Below are 27,815 nucleotides of genomic sequence, written 5' to 3'. Positions count from 1 at the left end.
AACCAAAAGGACAACAAAATTAAAAACAAAAAAAACAACCAGAACTGCCAGAAAATCAAGCTGTATGGAAGTCTGACAACCAAGGAGTTAAAGAAGAAACATTCACCCACACCATCAGGAGGGGCGGAGACGGGCAGCCCAGCAGAGAGGACACGTGGCAAGGTGGCAGCTGGCAGAGTGTGAGGTCCCACATTTCCATTGGATAAACCAGGAGGAACAACTGGGGACCGAGACAGACCACAACCCAGGGTCCTGGCGGGGGAAAATAAAGCCTCAAAACCTCTGACTGAAAAAACCCGTCAGGGAGCCCTGGCTGGTGCGGCTCAGTGGACTGAGCACCAGCCTGCGAACCAAAGGGTGGTGGGTTGGATTCCCAGGCAGGGCACAGGCCTGGGTTGTGGGCCAGGTCCCCAGTGGAGGGCGCTCAAGAGGCAACCACACGTTGATGTTTCTCTCCCTCTCTCCTTCCCTTCTCTCTCTAAAAATAAAATTTTTCTAAAAAAGAAAAGAAAAAAAAAACACCTGTGGGGGTTGGGGCAGCAGGAGAGACTTTCAGCCTCACAGGAGAGTTCGTTGGAGAGACCCACAGGGTCCCAGAACATACACACACCCACCCACCAGGGAATCAGCACCAGAAAGGTCCAGCTTGCTTGTGGGTAGCAGAAGCAGTGACTGAAAGCTGGGGGAGAGAGCCAAGCAAGTGGCATTGCTCCCTCTGGACCCCTCCCAGACATACAGAGCCACAAGGCAGCGAGGTAGGTTGCCCCACCCTGGCGAAAAAACAGGCCAGTGGAGACCAAAATATATGGTCCAAATGAAAGAACAGATCAAACCTCCAGAAAAAATACAACTAAGTGAGGAAGAAATAGCCAACCTACAGGTCGGGTAGAGGGCAGCGGAGGCTCCCAGGCAGAAGTCGTGTCAAGGGCGACAAGGGCGACACCAGAACGGCTGGGAGGATGGCGCCTGTGGCCACGCCCGGCAGCCCCGGGTGCTACCAAGACAGGCGCCCTAGAGGGGCGGGCACCGCTTCCGGGGGCAGGAGACGCACTTCCGCTGGGGAAGTTTGTGACCTGCTGGGTGCCACCTGCCAGGTGGGCATGGGGTGCGGGGGTGAGGGTGCTGGAGGGTCGCCTTCGGGCCTCCGAGGGTCCGGTCGGTGTCCTCTTAGCCCAGTGAAGTCACGGCCTGTGACTTCAGCCTGAACTCGGGGGCGACCCCGCCGGGAACGTGGTTCTCGCCTAGTGGGACCGTTTCCGCCTGCCCGTGCCCCTCGCTCGGATCGCCTGGTGTTGGTAGGGGCAGTCCCGCGTCCCCTTTCCCACCCTCAGTGCCCCCACCCCAGCTCCCGTCTCTCACCTTCACAATCAGGGGTCGTCTCCCTGTCCCCACGCCGTCCTGTCTGGGCCTCCCTCTTTCTAACGCGTGACCACAGGGTTGTCCGCCCCACGTTCTCCAGCCACTTGTTTGCAGCAGAGCGGCTGGCTTTCAGTTGTTCAGGGTAGACGCCCGCCGTCTTTGGGTGGCCCACGGTAGCACGCGCTGGGGGACGCGGAGCCCGGGCGTGAGCGTCGTGGGCGGCACCCAGCGCCTCGCTGCGGCTCCGCCCCTTCCGGCGCGGAGCGCTCTCGGTGAGGGCGCGAGCCCGGGCCTCGCGGGGTTTTTCTGAAGCCCGTCCCACCCTGCCGTCTGCTGCAGAACGCAGCTCCCCGCTGCATCCCTTGCTCACTTTGTCTCCCGAGATCCGCTGCTCCTCAGCGCCCTCCTGTCCCCAAAGGGCTTCTCCGTCTTCCCAGGGCCACTGCAGTTCCCCTGGAGGTGCCTGTCGCAGGTGAGCACCGCCTCCCCAGGACCCAGTCCCCTGCCGACCCTTGGAGGGGCCCGGCTGCAGAGGCTTCAGCGATCTGCCTGTTTTCCAGTTCTGTCTCAGGGAGCGAGGAGAAAAAAAGAAAATGTTCTTCTACAGTAAGACCGTTGTAGATGTTACAGAAAACTTGAAAGCACACTTGATTCTTAGGTGCTGAGTGCTACAGCTGCCACGAGTCAGCTACAGGCATGGACTGATGTATTTTCTCACAGTGCTGGAGGCTGGCAGTCCCCGGCCAGGCTACCTGCGTGGGCGTGGCGAGTTCTGCTATCATTTAGAATGGAAGGGCAGATAAAGTGCTTCCCAGATAAGGTCAAGTTAAAGGAGTTCATCATCACCAAGCCCTTATTATAAGAAATGTTAAAGGGACTTATCTAAAAAGAAGATAAAAAACTATGAACAGTAAAGTGACAACAAACTCACAACTATTAACCACCAAATGTAAAAAATACAAAAACAAAAAGGAACTAAGCAAACAACTAGAACAGCAAAAGAATCACAGAAATGGAGATCACTTGGAGGGTTATCAGTGGGGAGGGGGTGGGGGAAAAGGTACAGGGACTAAGCAGCACAATTGGTAGGTACAAAATAGACACGGGGAGGTCAAGAACAGTGTTGGAAACAAGAAGCCAAAGGACTTACATGTACGACCCATGGACATGGACTAAGGAAGGGGGTGCGGGTGGGAGGGGTGTGCAGGGTGGACAGAGTAAGGGGGGGGAATGGGACAACTGTAATAGCATAATCAATAAAATATATTTTTTAAAAATGAGAAAGGACTCATGGACAAAAGTGTGGTGATTGTGGGAGGGAGGGAGAGAGCTATAAGGGGACTAAATGGTAATGGAAAAAACCACAATAAAATAAATTAAAATTTTAAAATATCGCAACTCAACCAGTATAAACTATACTCTGAAGGTAAACAACAAGGGTTGTCAGACTGTGTTTTAAAATATGAGAACCATTTATACTGTATCTCAGGACACATGTGAAATTAAGGTTGATGGGAGCAAAGCAGGAACAGCACAGAGGCCGCGGGCAGTTGGAAGGAAGAACCCTGCAGGTCAACACGAGGTTCGATTGCCAAGAAGAGCTAGCTCGTAGCTCAAAACTAGTATGCAATGAATAATTGCTTCAAAATACAAAGTCAAACATGACTACACAGAGAAATTGACAAATGCCTACTCTGATGTTTCTCAGGTGCTATTAAGACTTTATTTATTTTTAGAGAGAGGGAGAGAGGGAGAAAGACATGGTGAGAAGCATCAGTGTGTGGTTGTCTCTCTCGTGCCCCCTCACTGGGGACCTATACCACACCCCCAGCATATGCTCTGACTGGGAATTGAACCAGCGACCCTTTAGTTCGCAGGCTGGCACTCAATCCACTGAGCCCCACCAGCCAGGGCTCAGGCACTATTTCATGGGAAGCACTGGGCTAGAGGGTGTTGAGGACTCCAAATGGCAGTGTAATGGGGCAGGGTTTGTACCCACTTCCTCTGTGTGGTTCACCCAGGTGGCACTGCTCTTGGCAAAGAGGGGCTTCATTTTCGATTTGTGCCCTGAACTCCCACCACAGGGCCCAGGTCCAGTCCCAGTTCCCCATCCCATCCCATCCCAAGGGCTGTCCAACTTGGGACATCAGGTTCATTGCCTGGGTGCCACAGCATTGTGACCACCCTATAGTAGATGCACCCATACTGGTCCTGCCGCTGGCACTCCAGCTCTCCTCCAGAGCCCAGTCATTTAGAAACCTTCTCTCTGTGTGGAACAGGAAGTCACGGCCCCGGCGCCAGCATTCGTGGTGCAGGGGCCTGGCCGCCTCAGAAAGCCAGGTGGCCTCCTGGTAAGCCACCAAGGAATATGCGCCACACCTAATAGACAGCTGAACTGGCCCAAGCACATTGGGACTGACAACTAAATGTGCGTGGTCCCGTCAAACAGGTGGCCACCAAGGGCACTGTCGGGACAGCGGACATTTTCATGGGAACTGTGGACCAACTAATGCTGTTTTCTCCACGCTGAATTTCCTGACGTGGCCCTTTGGGGTGCAGTGACGTAGGAGAATGTCGCTGTGTTCAGGAAACGCTATTGGAGGTGAAGGAACATGACCTAAGGAACCTAATCTAAAACGTTTGGGGGTGGGCGTGTGCACGCACACACACACACAGCCTTTCAAAGCTGTAGAAAGCAAATTGCTGGTGAATCTCGGTAAACGGTATGAGGGACTTCACTGTGCTATTCTTGCAACTTTTCTCTAAACTAGAAATTATATCATAATAAAAAAATTACCCCCTCAACAGGTTAAACCAAAAACCTCCTGTGGCTTCCAGTGACCCTCCCAACCACAGCTTGCACCACACCAGTCCTCCCTGGCTCCCAGGCTCCTTTCCTGCTCCCCACCATCCGGCCATGGGCCTGATGCCCATTTCTGCCACCACTGTCAGCCCTAGTGTGCAGGATGCTGATGTGGCCAACCTCCTCTGCCCCTGCTGGAGCAGCGGGGATCAGCCATGGTGCTGATAGAGGGACACTGAACCCTGGCTGACACGCAGGGTGAAGGGCACACCAAGCTACCTTGCAGGCTGGAAACTGGAAGCTGGAATAAGTAGTCCCTCTGCCGGCAGAAAATGCTGGAGCAGCAGGACAGGCTGTGCCAGAGTGGCGTGTGTGTGTGTGTGGTCACATTTTTATTAACAACTGCACTCACCAAAAACGCGTCCTGCGCACCGATCTCCCCCACCCTGGCCTTCTTCGGGGTACATTCAGGGTGCAGCGTCAGTGTTCACGGTCTCCTTCGACTGGGGGACTGGAAGAGCCCGATCCGGGGCAGACTTAGCAGAGGGAGTGATGTGTGAGGCCATATGCAATGACAACCGTGAAGAGATCCAGGAGCCAGGGCGGGACCGGGTCAAAGACGGGATCCGGAAGTCAGGGCCGGCCGGTGCCAAGGATGGGAACCGGGAGTCAGGGCGGGAGCGGGCAAAGGATGAGGCCTGGGAGTGAGGGCGGGACAGGGCCAAGGATGAGACCCGGGAGTCAGGGTGGGGCGGGGCCAAGGATGAGAACCGGGAGTGAGGGCGGGAGGGGGCCAAGGATGGGACCTGGGAGTGAGGGCGGGACAGGGCCAAGGATGGGACCTGCGAGTCAGGGCGGGACGGGACCAAGGATGAGAACCGGGCATCCGCTTGCAGCAGATCCTGGTATGAGATCCATGAACTCTCCTTCAATGAGGCCAGCGACGGGACCTTGGAGCCCAAACACAACGGGATCAATGACGGGATCCTGGAGAACGCAGTCAAAGAGGCCTGAGATGGGTTCTGGGAGGCCGTGTGCGACGGGCCAGTGGGGGAGGCAAAGGATCCCGGACGAGAGGTGGGCAGCGGCGGCCGCCACAGCGCCGGTCCCCTGGCTCCCCTGAGCAGCCAACTGTGCACGTTTGCCAGGTCCCATGTGTCCTGATGCTCGCGCCTCAGCTTTTCACGCTGCTCGAGCAGCTGGCGCCGCTTGTCATGCAGCAGCTGGGCCCGGCTGAGCAGCCGCAGCAGCTCCTCCCTCAGCCTTTCATTGTCTGCTTTGATGGCCTGTGTGTGCATGATAAGCGCACGCGCAGCCTCCCGCTCCGCGCGACGCGCCAGGGACTGCACGCGCTGGCGTGCCTCGCGCTCAAAGGCCGCCTTGTCTTCCAGGAAGAGCCCCTTCACGCGGTGAAGCTGCTGCGTATGCTCCACGCTCATGTGCAGCAGCTCGCGCTCCAGCGTCCGGATCCGGGCCAGCTGCTCCAGCTGTAGCTCCTGCAGCGCGGCGCTGGTCAGAGCCTGGGCACCGCACGCACCCAGCCCGCCCACATCCGCCGGGCCCGCCCACAGGCGCGCGCGCACTGGCCTTGTAGGGCTGCAGCTCCTGCACCCGCTGCGCCATCTGCGCCGCACGCGCCTGCATCTCCAGCAGCTGCGTGCGCACCCCGTCCTCGCGCCCCCGATACAGCGACTCGAGATCGGCCCGCTGCCACTGGATCTGCGTCAGGTCCACGCGGTTCTGGTCCTCAAGTCGGACGATGGCGTTGGCGCAGCGCTGCGCGCGCGCGCTCACAAAGCTGGCGTAGAGCCGGTTCTCCTCGCGCAGGCGCAGCGCCTCGCAGTCCAGGAAGGCGTTCTCCTGCTGTACCAGGTCTACGCGCTCCTCGCAGGCGTCCAGCTGCTCTGAGAGTAGCTTGTACTCGCGCTGCAGGTACTGCGCACGCTCGGACAGCCGCGGCTCTGCGAAGTCTTCTGTTGCACCCTGCCGGCTCCCTGCCCTCTGCCTGCTCTTCTTCTTGGGCGCCATGGGTCCGGTCCTGGGGCACGGGGATGCGTGATGGCACCGTCCCCAGCCCGCTCCTCCACCGCAGTCCTCCTCCTCCCCAGCCTGAATATTCTAATAGGGTGAAGAGTTGGGGAGGGGCAGAATCAGGAATATAGGATTATTCAGGAGTCAGGGCACCGTATCCAACCTTTATTTATGGGCTCCTTTGGGACCTTGGCCGTCCATCAGGATGGGCCCACCGTGAGTAATGTTGGCGTTCGGCCTATATAGTCTCCATGGAGACAGAACTTAGTTGCCCTTCCCCACTATCACACTGTTGCTTGGGCAACAGCCCTATTCCCCCACCTCCAATCCCCTCAACTCTCTCACTCAAGGGCGATGCCTGATATCCGAGTGCGAGCCCTGCACAGATCGCACCCCGACAAGGGAGGACTTCTGCTTCCAGAGGACGACATTGGACTTGCTTCCGAATCTCACGGACTAAGCAGCAGCCTGAGTAGCCCCCAGTTTCCACGTGCCTCACTTGCTTTAGCAGGTCGATTTCAGAGCCGTGGTGCTTCACTCATATAGCCTCACCTGCACGAAAGCTGTGGCAGAGCCTCTTAAAATTAGGAACACAGTTAAGGCATTTTCCTCCTTGTAAAAAATGTATTTTTTAATCCTCACCCAAGGACTTTTTTTTTCCATTGCTTTTAGAGAGAGAGGAAGGGAGAGAGTAAGAAATAGAAGCATTGCTTGGTTCCCTCCAGTACACGCCTGGACTGGGGGTAAAACCCACAACTTTGGTATGTGTCCTGCCTGGAAATCAAACCCAGAAACCTTTTAGTTACAGGACGAAACTCCAACCAAATGAGCCACACCAGCCAGGGCAAAAAATGTATTTTATAAATAAAAACAAAATGACATAAACTTCAAGGCAATGCAGAATCTCCGTTTTAACATTAACGAAACGCTGCTGGCCCTGGCTGGTGTGACTCAGTGGATTGAGTGCTGGCCTGTGAACCAAAGGGTCGCAGGTTTGATATCTGGTCCCGGCACATGCCTGAGTTGTGGGCCAGGTCCCCAGTAGGGGGCACGTGAGAGGCAACCACACACTGATGTTTCTCTCTTTCTCCTTCCCTTCCCCTCTCTCTAAAAATAAATAAATAAATAAATAAATAAATGTTTTTCTAAAAAAGAAACACTTCTTATAAACTAAAACAGCATCTGAATGTTGATCTTAAAAAATACAGGCCTTTAATCTATTGGTGCCTGACTTACAGAAAATTTACAAAAAACTGAGTATAATCCGGAGGAAAAAACAAACACACAAACAAAAACCCTTGAACCTGCAAGCAGGGGCTTCACGGAGACCACTTGATATGTTTTCCTCTAGCCACCCTCCAAGGCCTGGCATTTACATACCTGGGTCCCTGCTCTTAGGGGCAGCTGCCTGCACCCTACCTCTTGCCACCCTCAAGGCCTGCTGGGGCCGCTGTCCCTAACGGACAGATTGTGAAACAGACTGCGGGAGGTGGAGACCTATTCCCTTGGCTGGTCTAGTCCTTCATGGTCTCACTCTGTGCCTCTCAGGCCACACTGCCCCTGCCTCTCCTGGGCTCCTGGCTGCACACAAAACCGTCAGGGAAGTGCCTGGGTTAACCTTGACCTTTTAATTTCTGTTGCCAGGCCAGGGACTCAATAGGCTGAGTTTTTAAGTCCTCCCAGCCTCCTGAATTTCTCGGTGATTTGCCCTCACTTTAAAGCTCATAAATGTCTCCTCCCAGGAGATGTCTGGTGAGCATTCTGTCCTCCCTTGTCATCAGATTCCTCCAGATTTGCTTCTTCCCAGTACTGAAATTACCAATTATGCGATCTCGGTGGAAGTTTGGGGAGCTGCGTCGAAGCTTCGCCCCCGTCCTTCCCCCCGTCTTAGTCTTGCCCCCACATCTAAACCACGCCCCAAACGAGGCCCCACCCCTCCAAGTCCCGCCCCAGCTCTGGCCTTGCCCCAAGCGCAGGTCTGGCCCCGACTACCTTCAAGCCAAGCACCCTGGCTCAGTTCCTTCCCCGTTGGCCCCGCCCACAGTGGCCCCTCCCTCACCAGCCCTCAACTTCACACGCGTGTCCCCCGCCCCCTGGTGCAAGGCTTCCCCTCTGACCCGCTTGCCTCGCAGGCTTCGGGGAGCTTCGGTAATTCTAGGCGCAACCCCTCCGGGGAAGAGAAGGGTGCTCCGCCAGGAGGCGAGATGAAACGTTCTCCCTGGACCTCCTGGGCCTTTATCTCAGTGTGTTGGGGAAAGGGTGTCTCTGGTGTGCACCAGGTCCCACCGCCGCCCAAGGGAGACAGAACTCACCTCCAAGGGTCCAGATTCAAAACCAGGCGTTACCTGTGACGTTTCTCCCCATCCTCGGAGTCCCCATCCCCACCCCCTCGCGTGAAATAGGCGGTGGTCTTTGTCCTTCCAGGGACCAAGACCACGTCTCCCTCGGACTCGGGCCAGGGAGGGTCTGGGGTGTCACTCACCTCTCGGTTGGGCCACTGAGCTGTAAAGGCCCTCGGAGGAAGGGGCACGAACAGTCTGCTCAGCTTCTGCCAAGGCTGCCCCTCCCCCACCCCATACCTTGGCCGGGTCCCCGCCCCACAGCGCTCTCTGCTGGGGATCTGTCCTGGACCCCAGGCTGCAACAGAAGGTCCCCACTGCCTATTCCTGGGATGCTTCTCACAACACCCCTCTGGCCACTCAGCTCACCACCCTCCTCTAGGGCCCACTCCCTGCCTTGGACGCCCTCCCTGCTCAGCTCCTGAGACTTGGGTGAGCTCCCCCTCCTCTGGAGTAACCTGCTGGGTCGGGCAGGATACCTGGCCCTGCCGTGGGCACTTCCAGAGCCTCTGCTCCCATTTCACAGGTGGAGAACCTGACACATGGAGTGACTTGTCCAAGGACTTCTTAGAGCTGTGGCTGGGACCTCGGTGGGCTCTTCCCAGTGCGTACACTGCCTCTGGCCACATCCTCTGCCCCGCCCTTCCCTGAGCCCTGAGACAGTGACAGAGCCAGCCACCTTCCTTGAACCTACAGCTGGAAGCCAGCACATGACCAGTGCCCATGGCCCTTGCACCTGCCAGGGCCAACTGGACCTGTGGTATGGGGTGGGTTCAGGTGATGCCAGAGACCACGTCCTTGGAGCTCAGCCCTGGGAGCCTGGGAGCCTTAGACCCACTGGGGGGGTGGGGGGGGGCAGATGCTGAGTGGTGGCCCAACAAAGTGACCCTGAGTGGCCTGGCAGACGGATGCCCCAGCCCCAACCCAGCACCTGGTCCTTTGATCAGAAGCCGCGTGCTGATGGCGGCCACCAGGGCAAAGGGGCGATAAGCAGCAACCTGACAAGGTCCAGGGGGACCTGTCCGTCCAGTGCATCTCTGGCTGGCATGAAGCCTTTGAGCCCCAAGGCCTGGCTGTCCCTGGGTGGGGGCATGAGTCTGTCCCTCTATGTCCCAGACTGTGCGCTGCCTGCAGGCTGTCCCCTCCGCCACCACCTCCACTGCCACCTGAGCTGGCTCTTGGCCGGGCATTCAGGCCAGGGCCCTTCCTCAAGTGGCCTCCCTTCCATGGCCCAGTACCTTGGAGCCAGTGCCAGGGCCACGGACAGCCCCAGGGGGGAGTCCAGATCCAGGCCCTGGGGTACATCAGCCCCCCCAGCCTCTGTTGCCCCTGCAGGAAGCGCTCTGCCCTCCTTACACACATGGAGCAGTGTGGGCCACACTGCTCCCGCCCACTTCCCAGGAGCAAAAACAGGCTGGAGCACACGAGAGCTGGGTGGGGCTCTGAGGTAGTGCCACTGTGGTGCCCTGGGCTCTGGTCTGCTCAGGGTCAGCGGGCCCACAGCTTCAAGGGGACTTGCTGGAGGCCAGGGCCTATGGGCTTGGCTCCCCAATCCTCCCTGAGAGTCAGACCAGTAGGGCTGGGGCATCAGGTGCAGTTCAGGGCTGCCTGCACGCCTCCTCCTCAGGGTTCCCCTACCTCTGTGGGGAAGAAGAGGAAGACAGAAGAATGCCCAGAGCCCTGCGCAAGCCCTGATGGAGATGCCACCTCCCCACTCTGCAGGCGGGGTCCACCAAGGTGCCCCTGAGTGAGGGGCGCCCAGTCGGGCACACCTCCTCAGGCATCCCCATTGCTGATCTGGGGCACGATCTCAGAAACCACAATAAACATCACCCCAACTAGCCGTCTGGGGAGGGGCCCAGGCAGGTGCCCAAAGTGACCTGGGTACCTGAGTCCATAGCCCACGTGGGAGCAGGAAAAAGCAGAGGACAACTGGGTGCTGGGGGAGCATGCTGGGCTCCCTCTGCATGGTGGGGGAGGCTGTGCAGGGGACAGGAAGGGCGGTGGCTACAAATGCGACACAGATGGGAGATGGGACAGCAGCTGTGATATCTACTCAGACTTTGACACTGAGGGGCAGGGAAGGGGTAGGGCCCTCACACAGGGACTGTGATGCAAGAGGGTGGGGCCCAGGTGCTTGGTCAAGGGCAGTCTGAAGCCTGGGAGGTGGGGGCAGGGGACCTTCTGAGTCTGGTCTCCTAGGTTACAAGGAGGCTGGTAATGGTTGAAGCTAGAGGTTCCTACCAGGTTGTTTCAGCCTGGGGGCTTTGACCTGCCACCACCACACCACCCCCACAACCCAGCTGCCCCGCTGACTCTGCTGCATCTTCTGGATCCGGCCTCCCCCTACTCCCCATGGTTCAGCCCAGGATTGTACTCGCAGTCCCGCCCACCCGAAGCTGGGTTGATCGGGATGCACCAAGGTTCCAGGCTCCATCCCGGCTCAGGGCACACACAGGAATCAATCAATGATGCGTAGATAAGCGGAAAAACAAATCAATCTCTCTCTCTCACATTTATTTGTTCATAAATAAATACACGGTCCATTTTTTATCCACTGCATGATAAATACCCCAAGGTGATAATGCACTTACTCCAAGTCAAAGGTTACCACTGCATATGACCGAATTTACTCCTCACTAATGACTGATGAGAAGATAAAACCTTCTCCACAAGACTGATATCTGCAAGAACATTTGAACAAGGGAGAGTGGGACTTGGTAGAAATAATGGCCCCAAGAAAAAACATATAATAGCAGATTTAAAAACAACTAATGACCCTGGCCAGGTGGCTCATTTGGTTGGAGCTTCATCTGGTACAAAAATAGCTTGCAGGTTCTACTCCTGTCTGGGGCACGTGCCTAGGTTGTGGGTTCAGTCCCTGGTTGGAACACGTACAGGAGGCAACCGATCGATGTTTCCCTCTCACATCGATGTTTCTCTCTCTCACCCTCCCGTTCTCTCTAAAATTGATTTTTAAAATAACAATATAAAATAATACAACTAGTGGGTGAGTCAAATGCCCACTAAAAATTGACGTGCTAATTCACTGACGTTGGAGTCATTCTGCTTACTGACCACATTCTCAGTGGCACAGTGGCAACGTCAACACCCCCTCCGGGGGTTCGTGGGGGAAGGTGCAGAAAGGAGGGGCTCGGGTGGGCCCGACCACAGCCCCACTTGGGCCTTGGAGCCTCCAGACATGAGCCCAGCACTCGTTCCCTTTAGTCTGTCCAGCCGTCAGGATTATATCTGCTCCCACTCCTCCCCTGCTCACGGCCCTCACCTCGCTTTCTTTTCAGCGGGTCTGACAACCTCCCCTCCTCCAGTTTGCTCTCCCGGCCACGAAGAACCGCCCCAGGTTCAGCGTGGCGCCCCAGCACCTGCTCAATCCGGCCGCTCGCCCTGGGTGGGCCTGGCGCGGCCTCCGACCCCAAACAGCTCTGCAGTGGCAGGGCTGCCTGCGAATGACCCCCTAACCATCAGCACCACCATCCCAGAGCCCAGATGAAGTGAGGCGGAGCGGGGAAGAGCGTCCCAGGCCTGCGCACCACCCGTGCCACGGCCCGCAGCTGGCAGAGAGGGTTCTGGAGGATGCGGAGGTTTCTTGGGGTGGAGGGCAGAAAAAGGCCCCTTCTCCCGGGACCGGGTTTAGGGCAGTGCCGGGGGGTGGAGCTGTGGAAAGGGGCTCCTGGGTAGCCCTGCACTGGGCGGGGCTTGAGGTGCAGGCCCGGACTCTTGGCCCTGTGCAAGCGCCAGGGAGGTGTGGCTGCCGGTTCCCAAGGCAACCGTGTTCAACAGTTCCAGCCCCGCTGGGATGTGCAGGACCCTTGCGCCCACCCACCCGCATGCACGCCGCCGAAGTGGATCCTCACGTAGCCCAGCGATACCTGCTGAAGCGGCAGCTTGGGAAAGGGGTGAGCCGGGGAAAGCAACAGGGCGTCCTCGGGACCAGGCCACCCGCAAGTCCAGTCCAGGGTCTGTTTCCTCCGACTCCACGGGGACTCCTAGACTCGCGTCTCGCCTCCTCCTCCGACTGGAGGTGTGGCCCTGGGCAAGGCCCCCCTCACCACCCTCCCCCCTGTGCCTCAGTTTTCTGTAACAGTGCCCAAACAGTGCCTACTCCCAGGAAACTTGTCAGGGACGTAGCTCTGGGAGGCAGGGGACAGACAGGGCCCCCAGTGGCCTCAGGCGTGATCCTGGAGCCGCACTCAACCACCGTCCCCATCCTTCTGCCCCTGCTCCTGGGCTGTGTCTCCCGGTACCCGCGGGACACCCCTGGAGGCTGGGCCCACCTGCTCCCATAGCTGAGAGGGAGGGCAGGAAGGCCTGAGCTGGTAAATGTGGTGGGCGTGGAGTGAGAGCCAGGGGTGTGTATGAGTCCTTGTGTTTTTGTGATTGCGAGTGAGCGGGTGGAATCGTGTGTGGGTGTGTATGTGAAGGTGTGTGACTGTGTGGGTGTGTGTAATGGGGGAGGGGAGAAAGAGCGGGTCAGACAGGGCACGTGGCAAGCGCAGAGGCCCTGAGGTCAGACCCTGCTCAGCTTTGGGGGGACCAGCAGAGTCGCTGAGACTGGATAGAAGAGACTGGGGGAGGGGTCGATCATGCGGGACTTTGGGGACTTTGGCTTCTACTGGTAGTGACACAGGGAGCGGTGGCAGCTGTTTCCAAGGCTCACCCTGCCCACTGTTGAGGACAGGGATGGGGGCCAGGTAGGTTAGTCAAAATGTTAGTCTCCACTAACCAGGCAGACAGGCAGGTGGCTCAGCCTGGGGAGGGGGCAGCAGAGGTGGGAGAAATGGTTGGATTCTGATGAATTTTGAAGAAGGAGCCAATAGGATTTGCTAAGAGACTGGAGGGAGTATGTGAGAAAGGGGTTAGGGAGCCTGGAGAAGGGTCCTGCCCCAGACCCCAACCCACACTGGTCTCTGTTGCTCTTGCTGCCTGTCACCTCCTCCAAAAGAGGCCGGGCTCCTGGGCAGCCTGCAGGGCAGGGCGGGGCCTCACCCAGAGCCACAGCCTCACACACAACCCCCTCCCAGCCGCCAGGGTGGGAAGGAGGAGCCTGCCTGTCTGCAGGGCAGCCAGGTGGGGGCGCTGGTGGGGTGGGAGGCTGACCTCTCCCTCCCCAGGCCTATGGAATTGTGTGGAAGGCGGTGGACCGAAGGACTGGCGAGGTTGTGGCCATCAAGAAAATCTTTGAGGCCTTTAGGGATAAGACGGATGCCCAGGTAATCACAGGAGGCATCATGGGACAGGGTGGGGGCAGGATCATGAGCTCACCCCTGCTGCCTTGGTGCCTGGGAGCCCAGTCACAGCCCAGTTCTGGCGTGGTTCTGAGGAGTGGTCCCTTGGGTCCAGTGGGTGTGTGGGTGAAGAGCATCAACCCTTCTGGGTCCTTCTGGTTCCACACACACTCGTGTTTCTGTCTCGTTCCAGAGAACGTTCCGGGAAATCATGCTGCTCCAGGTGAGTGGCCAGGGCATCTGCCGGTTTCCCCAGGTCTGTCTCCCCCAAGCAGGGGGAGGGTCAACCCCTTCACCCCTGAGCACAGACTCTGGCTTTCTCCCCAGGAATTTGGGGACCATCCGAACATCGTCAGGCTCCTGGATGTGGTCCAGGCCAACAATGACAAGGACATATACCTGGTGTTTGAGTGTATGGGTGAGCAAGGCCTTGTCAGCCCTGAGCCTCTCCACTGTCCTGGCCCGGTTCCCTCTGTATGTCCCTCTGCTGCTCAGGTCCCCGCAGTGGCCAGTACCCTCACCTCAGACAGTGCCCCTGCACCCAAGGACAAACAGCTGGCATGTATGTGTCAGCCCTTGGGTGACCTTGGCAGTAACCACCTTGACTCCACCCATCCACTCAAGGTTCCTGCTTTGTCCGCTGTTCACAGCTGCATCTTCCTTTTTCTACTCATTTTATAAGAAAAAGGCATGAAATAAAGCATTAAAAACAAACCCACAACCCTGGCCAGCATGGCTTAGTTGGAGAGTCACCCCATAGCCAAAAGGTTGCAGACTCGATATCCCGTTAGGGCACAATTTGGAGGCAACAGATTGATGTTGCTCACACCAATGTCTCTCTTGGGCCCTCTCTCTCTAAAAAGCAATGAAAAATGTCTTCAAGTGAGGATCATAAAAAAAAAACATACTTTTTTGTGGCTGTACCAATAAAGACAGTGAGCAGGCCCCAGATGCCTGTGTGCTCCCCCAGGACATGGCCCTGAGGGTGGCCAGTGGGACCTGGGACTGCAGGCAGTGGGCAGGTAGAGGTGCCCCTGCCTGCCAGGGTTCAACATGGGGCAGACCTGCCTGGTGCCCCCAGGACAACCCACCCCCCATTTATGGACTTGCACGGCCCCCCAGACACGGACCTGAATGCCGTCATCTGCAAGGGCGGACTGCTGCAGGACATCCACAAACGCTACATCTTCCACCAGCTGCTGCGGGCCACCAAGTTCATCCACTCGGGGGGCGTCATCCACCGGGACCAGAAGGTGCAGCGTGCGCCCTGCCCACTGCCCCCGCCCCAGGTGCACCCTGCCCACTGCCCTGGCTCCTCACCCAGAGCCACCTCCTTTCTCCCAGCCATCCAACGTTCTCCTCGATGCCAGCTGCCTGGTGAAGCTCTGTGACTTTGGCCTTGCCCGCTCCCTCAGCGGCCTCCCCGAGGGGCCGGAGGGCCAGGCCCTGACCGAGTATGTGGCCACACGCTGGTACCGGGCTCCAGAGGTGCTGCTGTCCTCGAGCTGGTAACAGTGACACAAACCTATTCCGTCGCCACCTCCCGCTGCAGCAACCCCCTGTGCCCTCTTGCCCAGCCAGGCCCCGGGGCCTCCCTACACCTCCACACCATCCCTTCCTAGCACCCTGGACCCCACCTCCTTGAGTGTCCCTCTTGCAGCCTCACCTCTGCCCCAGGTACACCCCCGGTGTGGACATGTGGAGCCTGGGTTGCATCCTAGGAGAGATGCTGCGGGGGAGGCCCCTGTTCCCTGGCACGTCCACACTCCATCAACTGGAGCTAATCCTCCAGACCATCCCACCACCGTCCAAGGAGGGTGAGTGTGTGGGGGGTCCACTGGGCAAGAGCACAGGCCTTGGGGACACAGCACATGACAGGTCAGGACCGGTGGGAAGGCTGACAGGGAGAGTCCAGGAGTCTCAGCGGCTGGAGAAGGCTGGGCCCAGGGAGGAGCAGCTGCGGGTGTCAGGGAGCAGCCAGACCATCTGCAAGGTGGGCCTAGCCAGGTTGGGACCAGAGTCCCAGCCCACTGAGTAGTGGCATGGGCGGGGCCCGCACCATGCTGGGAGATGGGGAGGGGAGGTTGGGGGAAGAGGTGGAAGAAGGCAGCAGCAGGGACATGGTAGGGGGGAAGTGGGGTACCCACCCTCTTCCCTGAGGGAGGGGGTGAGGCAAGAGAGAGGAAAGGATCAGGTGGGGGAACCCCACTCTCTCCCCAAGTCACCACATTTCTTAGTGGAGAGGGCAAGGGGGTCCCCATGGATGGAAGCACGTGAGCATGGCCATGTGCTGAAGGTGTAAGGTGTGCAAGGGCAGGCACAGGTGGGCATGTGCAGGTCCAGACAGCCCCAGACCTGGAGCAAGGTCACTCCAGGGGACAGAAGGGATGGCTGGACCCAGACCTCCCGGAACTGCCCCACCGGACCACACCCCCTCCTGCCACCCACCCCGCAGACCTCCTGGCTCTGGGCTCAGACTACAGCGCCTCGATTCTGCACCTCCTGGGGGCTCGGTGAGTGCAGGTGCATGGGGGCTGGGGGCATGTATCTTGCCGTATCCTTGCCCCCAACCCGTCAGGACCCCCACCCAGCAACCGCGGGTCGTGCTAAACAGAGGTCCCTGGCTGGTGTGGCTCAGAAAGGTCGCCAGTTGGATACCTGGCCAGGGCACCTGCCTGGGTTGCGGGCCGGGTCCCCAGCTGTTTCTCGCTCTCTTCTTCCTTTTCCCTCTCTCTAAAAATATATACATGCATACATACATATATACATACCTAATTTAAAAAAGACCCCCTCCTCCCAAGGTGGGCCCAGTTCAGGGCAGGAGCCCACAGGAGCTGCTTTGAGTGGGTGCGGGAGGCAGGAGAGGATCCGGCGACCATCCCAGGCCGCCTGGGGGCTGTAGGAATGTCCCGGGGACAGCTAGTTAGGTAGGACCGGAACAAAGTTCTGCTGGGGCCAGAGGGTGGCCGCCGGTCCAGGGAGGAGACGACCCACCAGCACCGGCACCGCAGGCACCGCAGGCCTCGCCAGGCGCTCGAGGCCCTCCTGCCGGCTGACACGCCCCTGGAGGCCCTGGATCTCCTCAGGCGACTTTTGGTGTTCGCCCCGGACAAGCGGCTGACCGCGGCCCAGGCGCTGCAGCACCCCTACGTGCGGAGGTAGGGGCGGGAGAGCCCTCACTGCCCGGCCTGGGCTCCTAGGAAAGGCTCGCGTGACCTGCGCCTTGCTTCTGCGCCCGCCTGGGGGTTCCCCACAGGTTCCACTGCCCAGCCCAGGAGTGGTCGCTGGAGGCGCAGGTTCAGCTCCCGGTGCCTGAAGGAGCCCATCTCACTGCTGCAGAGTACCGCACCCGCCTCTACCAGGTGCTCCGCTCTGTGACCCTCGGGTACCCCCGACCTCACCCCCCTCCTGTCCTCCCCCTGCCTAAGCGGCTCTCGACGTGGATGCTCTGGCGCCCGAGCCTCGCCTCTCTGAGCGCCCTCCCCTCTAGCAGACAGTCCTGGAGCGCAGGGGCAACAGCGGCATCCCGACAGAGGAGGACCTGGGGGACGCGCCCCTGGGGACGGAGCCCAGCGCCCCTCCGCCCTTGGAGTGCGCCCTCAGACCCACGGCCGTCCCCCAGCTGTCCTCCGGCGGGCTCTCGCGGGACCTCAGACACAGCACTCAGCACAGCCCCGGTCCCAACCCTGTGCCGGGTATGTGACACGAGCAGCCTGCTCCTTGGCTGTGGGGCCGCATACCGCCCCTGGCCCAGGCTCCGGGCCCAGGGACTGATCTCCTGACGCCACAGACCACCCCCGCAGAGCCAAGAACGTTCCCAGGCAGAGATCAGCTCCCCTGCTTCAGCCTCCGCCCCCAGGAGGTCCAGGGAGAGGGGAAAGGCCCCCTGGAACAACAGTGGAGCCCCCCTCGGCACCCCCGTGGGTAGGTCGTGCAAGAGTGGGCCCTGAAGGACCACCCCCCACAGTGCTTTTCCCAGGGCCCACAGCACCGCTGGCTGGCAGTGACCTTCGGCTGCGTGCTTCCCAGGTGAAGCCCTGCGTGCAGGGGGCAGTGCCCTCCCTGACCTCGCAGGCCGCCACGCAGGTGGCCATCCAGGCCCTGATCCGGAGTGACCTGGACCGAGGCCGTGGGGCGAGGCCGGCCGGTGTGCAACAGGTAAACGCGTCCCCCTCCAGCACGCGCGTAGGCCATGGCTTTGCGTCCCTCTCTGTCCTGGGGGCCGCTCCCGCCAGGCCCTCCCCTGCCCGCCTCGCCCTACACCGGACGCTCACGAGGATCCCCGACTGCGTGCAGGTCTCGCTCCCACGCCCCAGGGAAGCCCGGCTCGAGCCCCGCCCCAGCCGGAGGATGTTCAGAGCCTCAGCCTCGCAGGGGGTCCAGGGGGCCGCAAGGGCCGCGCTCGGGGGCTACTCACAAGCCTATGGTACCGTTTGCCACTCGGCGCTGGGCCGCCTACCTCTGCTCCCAGGACCCCACGCGTGAGCCACGATCCCTGCCTGCTACCCCGCCCTGCGGGGTTCCTGCACCCGCAGCTCAACCTGGCGTCCCAGGATTTGCCCCCACCCGCCTATTCAGTCCCCGGATTTACCCCCCCCAAGTCCCACCCCAGCTCTACTTTGCCGCCTTGGGCCCCTGAAGTTAGTCGGGTCCTTTTCAGGGAAAATGAGGCCCCCCTGCGGCTCCAGTTACCTCCTCCCAGTCTGTCCCCAGCCTACATGCCTGTCTTTTGTCCTTAGAAGCCACTCCCTGAGGTCACACACCTCTCCCAGGGCCCAGCCCCTCCAGAGGACCCCTCCACTTTCACTGGGTGGCCCGCATTGGTTCAGCATCCAGCCGTCCCCTCTAAGCCCACAGCGCCCAGGGGGGCCTGGGGGGCACCTCGTGCTGATGCGTGAGGCTAGAGGTTGCAATGCATAGCGGGGTGGTTATATGTCACACATACTTGGGACTGTGTTGGAATATTTTGTCTTGTGTTTTATTAACACCAAAATGTTCAGAATCACAATTGAGGAGCTGTGTGTTAATCAGCAAGATGTGGGGACACAGATGGGGGGGGGCTCTGAGGGCCCCCAGCCGTTGGCCTCCAGCGACCGGAAGGCTCCACTTCCCTCATGGGCGCCTCCCCCATCAGGCCACACGGAAATATTTGCCATCAAACTCTAGCTCATTCGGCTCTCCACCTTTGCCACCTGGACAAAAGTCCCTGCTGTCACCTCCACCTGGAAGGTAGCTTTGGTGACCAGACTGTGAGCTGTCAGGGTAGATGTGCACCCCGAGTCAGAACTGCCGCCTTTGCTCCGCATCCTCGTTCCTCACACCCTTGTGTGATTGGGGTTCTTACAATTAAAATTTAAAAAGCTATTTAAAAAAATAGAAACACTCATTTCACAATTGTAGCACCTACAGTGGGGAGACTTACCATGCATTTGGTGCCAAAATGTGTCATTTCAAATCAAAATTACTCTCCGATGTTGAGAAAGATCTGAGAAAGGTAAGTGGGGGACGTCGGACAGAGTTTGCAGGCTGGTGACAAAGAGGAAAGGCTGCAAGACAGGGCACCTACAGGGCGAGGACTTGCCCAGTGCTTGGGGCACCCGGGAGGACCCCTTGGACCAGTGGGCTGGCACTAAGCTGCCACCAGGCCAAGTCCTCTGCCTTCACCTCACCTGCTCAGGTACGAGCACTCCACGCCCAGCCCGCCTGCCATCAGGGTGTGTGGGGCTCTTCAGAGGCTGGGGCCACACATCACCCACCACTGAGGCCTGGTGCTGTCACTCCTGGCGAGGAGCCTTGTGGGGCGGGGGGTGGGAGGTGGGTTCTGCTTCAGGTCTTTCCTGGGGGCAGGGCAGCTTCCCCATAGCAAAAGGATGGGCACCAAGAAAGGGGTCAGGAGACAGATGGACAGGGCAGGAAGCCCCCAGCTGCCTGAGATGGAGACAGAGGGCCTGAGGAGGTGGGGGGCCCAGAGGGTATGGAGCCATCAGGGGCCGTACAGGGGCAGCAGAGTGCAGCCACAGCACAGGCAGGGGCCCTGGGCAGGGGGCGACCCTGAGACACAGAAGCCCTGAGACACAGGCCCCCAAGAACCAGGGACTAAGGCACAGAGAGATGGGTCCTGAGGTGAGTGAAGGCCCAAAGGGGACCTGAAACCCAAAGAAGAGGCTGGAGGCAGATGTCGAAGAGGGAGGCGGGGGCCTGGAGAGCAAGGTACTAAGAGGTGAGAATTGGGGGAATAAGGCATGGGGCAGTGAGCAGCTGAGGCCCCAAAACGGGGAGGGCAGGGGCAAGAGGCAGGGCACCCACCAGGGGAGCCCTGAGTGGAGCTGCATGCTAGCTGTGCTCAGCCAGGTTCCCTACTGCTGTGGCTGAGGGCCAGGTGCTCTGCCTGGCCAGTGGCAGCCATGTGGCTCCCTGGCCTGGGTGGTGTGCCAAGGGACTCACTTTTTGCTTTTGAATGTACCCAGGATTTTGGGCATGAACTTGCCCACCTTGCTGTCCCTGGCATCCTCCTCTGCTGGGCCGTCCCCTCCCCCGGGGCCTCCGGCCTCCTCCTTCTTACAGAAGACCTCGAAGCGGCTGTAGACGCGCTTCTCTTTGCGCATGCTCTCCATGCGGCGGAGTAGCCGGTCGCGCTCCTCAGCGCTGGCTGGCAGCGTTCGGCTAAGCCGGCCTTGGGTTCCCAGACTGTCGGAGCGGAAAATGGCCGAACACTTGTCCTTGTCGGACATGTCAGGAGCCAGGCCGCCCGCAGCTGGTGGGCGGTCTAACTCAGGGCTGCTGTGGGCTGGGGAGGGGGCAGGGGCTCCGCGGTGCTTCTGGCTGTGGGCGCTGATCTGCTCCAGAATGGCCTTCGTGTCATCCCGCAGGTTGCTGCTGTACAAGGCATTGGCCGTGGCAGAAGCCATGCGCGCCCGGGGGCCCCGCTCCTCTCCAGTCGCAGCCTCCGTGCTGTCACCCCGGCTCAGCGACGGCCGCCGGGGGCTTTCAGGCCGCCCGTTCTCCTGTGGCACTGGGAAGCCGCCCTCATCCTCTGAGTGCCGCTCACTCTTGGGAATCAGCAGCTGCCGCAGACGCAGGGAGCCCTTGCGCAGGACCTCCATGGGGCCAGTGGGCGCTTCCTCCGCGGAGCCGGTCTTCGGAGACTCTCCGGAGAAGGCGGCAGTGAGGCTGCTCCTGCGCTCCGGCACGGGGGGCACAGGGCTTCCCCTGCGCTCCGGCACCGGGGGCACCGGACTGCCCTTGCGCTCAGGGTAGGCTGAGGTGGGGCTCCCCTTCTGCTCAGGAGTAAATCCTGTGGTCGGGCTGCCTCTGTGAGCGGGAAACCCAGGCGTGGGACTCCCCTTCCGCTCCGGGTAGGCTGAGGTGGGGCTCCCTTTCGGCTCCAAGTGTGGCGCTTCCCCAGGCGGGCTGTTCCGCCCTTGTGGAGAGGTGGAGAGGCCTTGGGCCAAGAGGGAGCGAGAGGGTAGCCTGTTGGTGCTGCTCCGGCCCAGCGTGTCGAGCAGCTGGGTGGCGGTGAGGGTGGCAGCTCCTGGCTGCCGCTCAGCCTCTTGGTGCAGCTGCTGTGTGAAGGAGTTGCGAAGGTCAAGTAGGCAGCTCTCTAGGCTGCGCCGCTCACTCCCTGCACCCCCAGGCCCTGCCACCTCCTCCCGCCAAGCCTGGGACATGACAGCCTTGCTGTGGCTGGCAGCAGTGACTGCGGCCCCTGTGGCGCCAGGGTCACGAGCTGGGCCCTTGTATTTCTCCAGGAGCTCGGCCACCTTGGTGGAAGCTGCAGAGCGCACAGCCTCGCCCCCGGGGCCCAGAGTCTCACTGACCGCCTGCTCCTTGTGCAGCAGCTGCACCTTTTCAGTGGTGGCCGCTGCGGCCCCGCTGGTGCCCTCAGCCTGCGATGCAAAGATGAGCGAGGAGCGGAGTCGTGAGCTGCGCTGGATCAGAGGGTTCAAGCGGGAGCGGAAAGAGTCCTGCTTGGCCAGGCCTGTCTCCTCCAGGCCCTCGTGCTCTGGGCCGTCGCCGCTGCCACTGCCAGGGCCAGACACAGGGCCCTTGGCCGGGAAGGGCACGGGCACTCGGAAGGCCGAGGGAAGCAGGTCCCCAGCGGCCACCCTACCTCCCGGGGAAGCCAGCACATCGTCATCGTAGGCCTCGGTCTCCATGGGCGGCGGCAGGCCCTCTGTGCCTGCGTCCTCCCCATGGCAGCCGCTCAGGTAGGAGGCGAGGCGCCAGTGTCTTAGCCCTGCCCGCCCCTCCAGCCCGCCCCTGCACTCAGGCTCTGCCTCCGGCCCAGTCTCAGGGCCCGGCCTTGCTGTCGCCTGGCAGGGGAAGCGCTGGCCGAGGTTGGGGCGTGGGGCCCCACCGAGTTCCAGGCCGCGGGGTACGGCCCCGAAGGCCGGGTCTGAACCGTGGCGCACCTCACGGGACTCGCTGGATGGCACGTAGTCTAGCCGCTGGTGTCCGTCCAGGCCAAGCTCGGGGAAGCGTGGCCCGCCGCCCAAAGCAAAGTCCTCGGGATCTGCAAAGCCCGGGCGGCCGGCGCGAAGCTTCTCAAATAGGCCCTGTGGGCGCATGGGCGCGGACTGTGGGTCCCACTGGTAGTGCTGCTGGTAGAGCTGGTCGCGGTGGAAGTGGCTGGTCTGGAAGCGGAAGTCGTCGCCGTGGCTGAGGAACGTCTGTCGCGACACCTGCCGCGCGGCCGCAAAGTTCTCCACCGCGCCCGCGCTGCCGTCAGCGGCCGCGTAGCTGTGCCGCTTGAAGGAGTCCATCTCCAGGTGCCGCGCCTGGAAGAAGCCCCGCGGGCCTGCGAGCTCAGCACCCGGTCCGGCCTCTGTGTCCCACCGTCGTGGCTGTGGCCGCAGCCCTGCGTGTGGCTCCAGGGCGCCCCCGGGCACCCCGCCCGGCGGCCGCAGCGGCTCCTCCCGGCGGAAGGCAGACAGGAAGTGGCGGTCAGGGTCTAGGAAGGAGGGGAAGCCCAGGCCCTCTTCCCTAGGCGGTGGGAACAGAAGGTGTGCTCGTTTGGGGAAGGAGAAAGGGGTTGGCGCCCCGGTCCCCAGGCCGCCCATGAGGGGCCCGGCCCCCGAGTACGGAGCCAGGGCGTAAGCGTCCATGCGGGCCAGCGCCCCGGCCGAGGGCACCAGAGGCTCAGACTGCGCGAAGAGGATGCGGAACTCCTCATCGAAGCTGGAGACCAGCTCACCCTGGAACACGTGCGCCAGGCTGCGGTGGATCTTCTCGAAGGACCACATGAAGCTGGGGGCGGGGCGGGGCCAGAGTCAGAGGCGGGGGCGGGGCCAGAGCCAGGGGGCGGGGCCGAGCAGGCAGCAAGGAAGCAGACTGGGCGGGGCGGGGCGGGGCAGTGACGGACCTAAGGAGGAGGGGCTCGGGAGAGGAGGCCTCTGGGTGGGGAGGTGCTGGGGCTCCGGGGGGGCTGTGCGCACCTGTAGCTGCCACTCATCACCACCGCACAGTCCACCAAGAGGAACTTCTCCTTTACGTGGCCCTTGAAGGACTTCCCAGTGCGGCAGTAGTAGGTGGGGCCTGCCACAGTGCGCACTCGCAGAAACTAGGGAGAGCGGTGTTAGGTGTGTGGAGGGGCCTCCCTCCCTTCCCTGCACACAGCCCCACCACCACCCCTCCCGCCACTCACATCCACGTGGTGCAGGTTGACACGGCACTTGTCGGCCATGTCTAGAAAGTGCTGTGCATTCATCTCATCCAGGAGAATGTAGACGGGGACGCGGCGTGCAGCAGCCTCCAGCACTTCGCTGAGCAGGTCGACATCGGTGAACATGTCCATCACCACAGCCACCACCTGCGGGGTCGGGTCGGGGCCCGAGGGCAGAAACCTCTGCTGCCCCACCATTCTCTGGCCATAACTCTGGATGACCCACCAAGCTACAAAACGGCCACTAGCCCACCACAGGGGAAGGTGGGGTAAGGAGGTGTGCTACTGCTGGCTGGGCGGACTGCCCACGTGGAGCCCTAGGCAGGCACAAGGCCGGCACCCTGGTGGTGGAAGGCTGCCCTTCAGCTGGGGCTGGGGGCTCACCCAGGGACAGAGCCCTGGATGGGGCCAAGGCAGGATGAGTGAAACCCCTCAATCACACCTATCCCCCAGATGTCTGAACCCCCCCCAATCCTGAGGGCAGAGACGGTGCTCTTTAGTGTCTGGACCTGCCACCTGTCTATGTGGTCTGACAGGTCCCTTTGCTGTTGGCCAGCTGCTCAGTGGGGAAAAGAAGCCCTCAGCTGGGTCAAGGAGAGAATCGTGTGAACAAGGAATCCCCGCTGGGAGGGAGGGCCCACCCACCCAGGAGCCTCTGAGCTCCTGAGCCCAAACAGCAAGGACAAGGACAACCGCCACCGCCACCACCAGCGAGGAAACCTGTGTGGAGAATGCAGCTAGTAGCCTGTGATGAGCAAACCCTTGGTGACCCGGGAAGCTGGCCAGGGAGCCCTTGATGCAGCTGGCCCCTAAGCCTGCACACTCTCACCTCGCCTCACACTCCCCCCACCCCTGTGTGCTCCCAGGTTCAGCTCAGGCTGTCTCCCACCGCCCGCTGAGCCCAGGGCAGTGCACCTGCTGGGCAGAGCGGATCATCCTTCGGGCCTCGTCCTTTATGCTGGGACTGTCAGGTGGCGGTGGCTGCACCAGTGTTGTGACCTCGGTGCCCTGGAAGCCGAAGGTCAGGGGCCAGCCCAGGTCAAGCTCAGGCACTGCCTGGTCAGAGTTTACAGGCCAGTAGGTGCCTGAGGAGCCGTCCATGTCCACAGTGGGAGGGCTGCCTTCAGGGGGGTCGTGGGTGACATGCTGTGGGGGCCGCAGGTGGCGAGTCACATGGTCCAGTTCCTCAGGACACAGGAAGGCAGGTGCACCCTCAGACGCCAGGAAGCGGCTGTAGGCCTCTGGCCCACCCTCGGCCAGTGCGTCCACTGCCAGGCGATAGTACTCTTTGTAGTGAGGTGGCAGGTACCCGGGTGCCAGTGGGTTGTCTCCCTGCGAGGAGCTCTGGGAGCGGCGGGCCATGTTGGGGCCAGGGGCCTGGAGGCGGGGCAGGGAGACACATTACCAGGGCAGCAGCCCTGCATCCACTACCCCACGTTCGCCTGCAGACATGTTGTGGAGGGGCTGTCAGTGACCTTGGGTGGGCTTGGATGGGCCTGGGGGCCTTTAGGGACCACTGTACCCTAGGATGCCCCCTAGCTGGGGACATCAGCCAAGTACTGTCTCCCAGGGCTCTGGCTACCAAGCCTGGGCCCCAGCCCTCACCAGGACCCCCAGGGATGGCCCGGTGCCCCAGCTCCCAGGCGGGGCTCTGGCTGCACACAAGCCCCACTCAGGGCTGCTTTCTGGCTTTGGTGGCCACATGCACTTCTGCTTTAAGGTCCCCTCCCCCCACAATGACTGTTGGTATAATGAAAATATAATCCAGACTGGCTTCTTTATTGTGACATTCACATTTTTTCTTCTGATTTTCTGACAATGACTTTTTGTGGGCCCCTGCCACTGTGTGGGCCAGACAAGTGGAGTGGCCCATTGCCTGTCCAGCCCTGATAAGGGGCCTGGAGCCACTCACCTTGCCTCTCCCGCTCTTCGCCTTCACTGCAAGCTGCAGCTGGCAGGGCTGCCCTGATGGCACACCTGGCCCAAGGTGAGCTCAGTACAGAGCTCATCACTACATTCCTCTGGGGGGGGGATGGACAGATTAAGCCCCATCCACAGTCCCTGGCCAGCCCTGCACCCACCCTACAAGGTCTCACTGAGCCTCAGGAGGCAAGCTCCTCCCCACAGGCCTCTTCACACCCCTGCAGGCATCGGCTGCAGCCTCCTCCCCCCAGGAGCTGGGAGTCCTGGTCCAGGTCCTGGCCACGCCCAGGCCTGTGTGGCAAGATCTTTTCCAGCGTCACCGCCCTGTGCTCCCACTGCTTTCCGCAGGAAGTCAGAGCACTCTGCTGTGGCCATCAGGGTGGCCAGGGCTCTCAGCGTGCCTCTCCACCCACACCGCGGCTTCCCACAGCCCTGCCGGCCAGGTGGGAGCCTCACCTCAGCTCCCGGGGCCTGTCCACATGTACCCTGTGAGCACGTGGACACCTGTCCTCCTCTCCCAGGAGAGCCCCACCCCTCCTGCTCCTGCCTGGCTCTGGGATGTTGGCCCAGCTGGGGGACGTGCCCCCTCCCCACATGCAGTTGGACCAGGCTGACTGGAGGGGTCAGGGCGCGGTTGTGTACAGGGACCTGGGGAAAGTGTGGGACACCTGGGTGCCACTGGGCAGAGCTGCCACCTGGTCCCAGGGAAACCCGCTGTGACACTGCTGTGGTGCGCTGTCCTGACAGACCCTGGTCACACAGGGCGGCTGCAGTCCCCGCTGTGCCAGGACCAGACCGAGGCCTCCCATGTGGGGGTGCACGGATGGGCCAGCCTGGCTGTGCAGTGGGTGATCACACAGCATCTGACGGCAGGGGTGCGAGAACACTTTCGAAGGCGTACCGTCCCCTCTGACTTCACTGGGGGGTCCGGCGCAGACTGCCCAGGCTGCACGCTGTGGGGCCAGGGCCCTGGTGGGGAAGAACCTGCTCATAGACAGGACTGGTCAGGGGGGCGGCCCTGCTGGCCTTGCCCAGCAGCACCACGGCCTCAGCGCCCTGCTCCTTCGCCTGTCTCCTTTCATGGGTCAGCACCCCCAAACTGTGGTCTGGAAAGAGGCCACTCCCCAGCCCAGAACCGGGAGCCTCAACGGCAGGGCTCCCCACACACTGGCCTGCCTGCCCTCAGGCAGGGCGGGTTCTTCTCCCACCCTGGCGGATGACTCAGCAGGAATCCGCTCCCTGGTGCTGACCTCTGACCTCTGACACCAGCCTGACAGTGTCCCAGGCCCTCAGGGACTTCCAGACCCTGGTTCTGATCTTTTTCTCCTGGTAGTAAGGAGGGCAGGGACCTGGTGCCAAGTTCGGAGGGGAGGGGGAGGCGGTGCAGGCAGGAGGAGGGTCCCTGAAGGAAGAACTGGGGGGCATTAGGAGCCCGGAGGTGGATGGGCGAACGGACTTGAAGTGTTGCAGTTTTCAGGGTGCCCACCGCAGGGAGCCAGTGCCACCCAGGGAGTTAGCGGTTGCCTCGCGCAGTGTTCCATTCACCTGTCCCAGTCCAGGGACGTGAGCTCGAGAGAACGGGCCTTGGGCCCTCCCTGGACTCCAGGTAGGGAACCAGACGGTAGAGACCCCAGCTCTCATGGTGGCCTGGGAGGGGCGCCCCCGGGGAACGGGCCGGGCCAGGTCGGGCCCAGCACTCTCCCCACACGTCAGCTAGGCCGCAGAAGCGGAGTCAGTTCCGCCTCGGCAGACTTGCCCCGGGCTCCTGCCCACCCGGCTCTTCCAGAGCCAGCTACGTGCGAAGGGGCTCGCATCCAGGTTGGCTCACGCGGCCGCGGCTCTACTCCCCGGCCGCGCCCGTCCAGGTCCGGCACACGCAGCCGCTGTCGCACTCCCACCGACGGGCTCTGGAGCGGCCGCGACACAGGTGCCGGCCGGAGGGCCGCCTGGGGGAGGCCGAGTTGGGGGACACCGCACGTCGACCCTGCCCCACTCCGCTGGCGCGGACGCGGCCTCCCCGTCCCGCGCGCCCCGCCCAGTCCCAGCCGGGGGAGGGGGCCTACCTGGCCAGGTGCGCGGGGTCTCAAGCGAAGGACAGCAGGAGCCGACCGCCGCCCAGCGGCCTCGCGGTCCGGTCGGTCCGGCGGCCACTCCCTGCCGCGGCCCGCCCGCCGCGCGGCCTGATTCACGAGCCCGCCCCCGCCCCGCCCGCTCCCGCCGCCGGCCTGCCCGGGCAGCACCTGGGGGCGGGGCGGCCCCACCCGCGGCGCGCCTGCATTCCTCCGCCCGCCCGCCGCCGCCCCGCCGACCCCGGGCCGCGACTGCGCCCCGGGTCCCAACGTGCCCCCCCAGCGGCGCGCCCTGGGACCCCCGCCGGGCGCGCTCGGAGGCCTCCGCAGTCCCGAGCCCCCATCTGTTCACCGAAGACTCGAGGTCCCAGTGCCCGACCCCTA

At 61.4% G+C, this 27,815-nt stretch overlaps 3 protein-coding genes across 7 annotated transcripts; 1 reads left to right on the top strand and 2 right to left on the bottom strand.

Moving 5' to 3' along the window:
- Positions 1-4,603: 4,603 nt before the first annotated feature.
- Positions 4,604-6,190, bottom strand: CCDC166 (coiled-coil domain containing 166). Its single transcript, XM_053930151.1, has 4 exons — positions 5,750-6,190; positions 5,113-5,658; positions 4,943-4,968; positions 4,604-4,761 (listed from the first exon to the last, which is right to left on the bottom strand). The coding sequence occupies exons 1-4, from the start codon at positions 6,188-6,190 to the stop codon at positions 4,650-4,652; spliced, it is 1,125 nt and encodes a 374-aa protein (XP_053786126.1). The 3' UTR covers positions 4,604-4,649.
- A 5,672-nt stretch (positions 6,191-11,862) lies between these two features.
- On the top strand, positions 11,863-18,768 carry MAPK15 (mitogen-activated protein kinase 15). 4 transcript variants are annotated; one of them, XM_053930118.2, is made up of 14 exons: positions 11,863-12,449; positions 13,665-13,763; positions 13,972-14,001; positions 14,106-14,196; positions 14,901-15,031; positions 15,123-15,286; positions 15,456-15,595; positions 16,234-16,291; positions 16,790-16,936; positions 17,035-17,140; positions 17,272-17,473; positions 17,569-17,702; positions 17,808-17,936; positions 18,075-18,768. In XM_053930118.2, exons 1-14 carry the CDS (start codon positions 12,381-12,383, stop codon positions 18,261-18,263), a joined length of 1,689 nt encoding a protein of 562 aa, XP_053786093.1. In that variant the 5' UTR covers positions 11,863-12,380; the 3' UTR covers positions 18,264-18,768. The 4 variants fall into 4 exon arrangements, with proteins under 4 accessions (XP_053786093.1, XP_053786094.1, XP_045037383.2 ...); XM_053930119.2 differs by lacking the exon at positions 17,569-17,702 and having other exon boundaries at positions 17,746-17,936; XM_045181448.2 differs by having other exon boundaries at positions 17,035-17,473; positions 17,582-17,702; positions 18,075-18,208.
- FAM83H (family with sequence similarity 83 member H) lies at positions 18,741-27,732 on the bottom strand. 2 transcript variants are annotated; one of them, XM_053930072.2, is made up of 5 exons: positions 27,426-27,732; positions 24,355-24,816; positions 23,422-23,586; positions 23,213-23,337; positions 18,741-23,024 (listed from the first exon to the last, which is right to left on the bottom strand). In XM_053930072.2, the coding sequence occupies exons 2-5, from the start codon at positions 24,799-24,801 to the stop codon at positions 20,219-20,221; spliced, it is 3,543 nt and encodes a 1,180-aa protein (XP_053786047.1). In that variant the 5' UTR covers positions 24,802-24,816; positions 27,426-27,732; the 3' UTR covers positions 18,741-20,218. The 2 variants fall into 2 exon arrangements, with proteins under 2 accessions (XP_053786047.1, XP_053786048.1); XM_053930073.2 differs by lacking the exon at positions 27,426-27,732 and adding an exon at positions 25,352-26,000.
- Between the last annotated feature and the right edge of the window lie 83 nt (positions 27,733-27,815).

This window comes from Desmodus rotundus, chromosome 8, assembly GCF_022682495.2.
Source record: "Desmodus rotundus isolate HL8 chromosome 8, HLdesRot8A.1, whole genome shotgun sequence".
NCBI classification, from domain to species: Eukaryota; Metazoa; Chordata; class Mammalia; order Chiroptera; family Phyllostomidae; genus Desmodus; species Desmodus rotundus.
The sequence above is the reverse complement of the archived record's forward strand: the minus strand, read 5'-3'. Positions and strand labels throughout refer to the sequence as shown.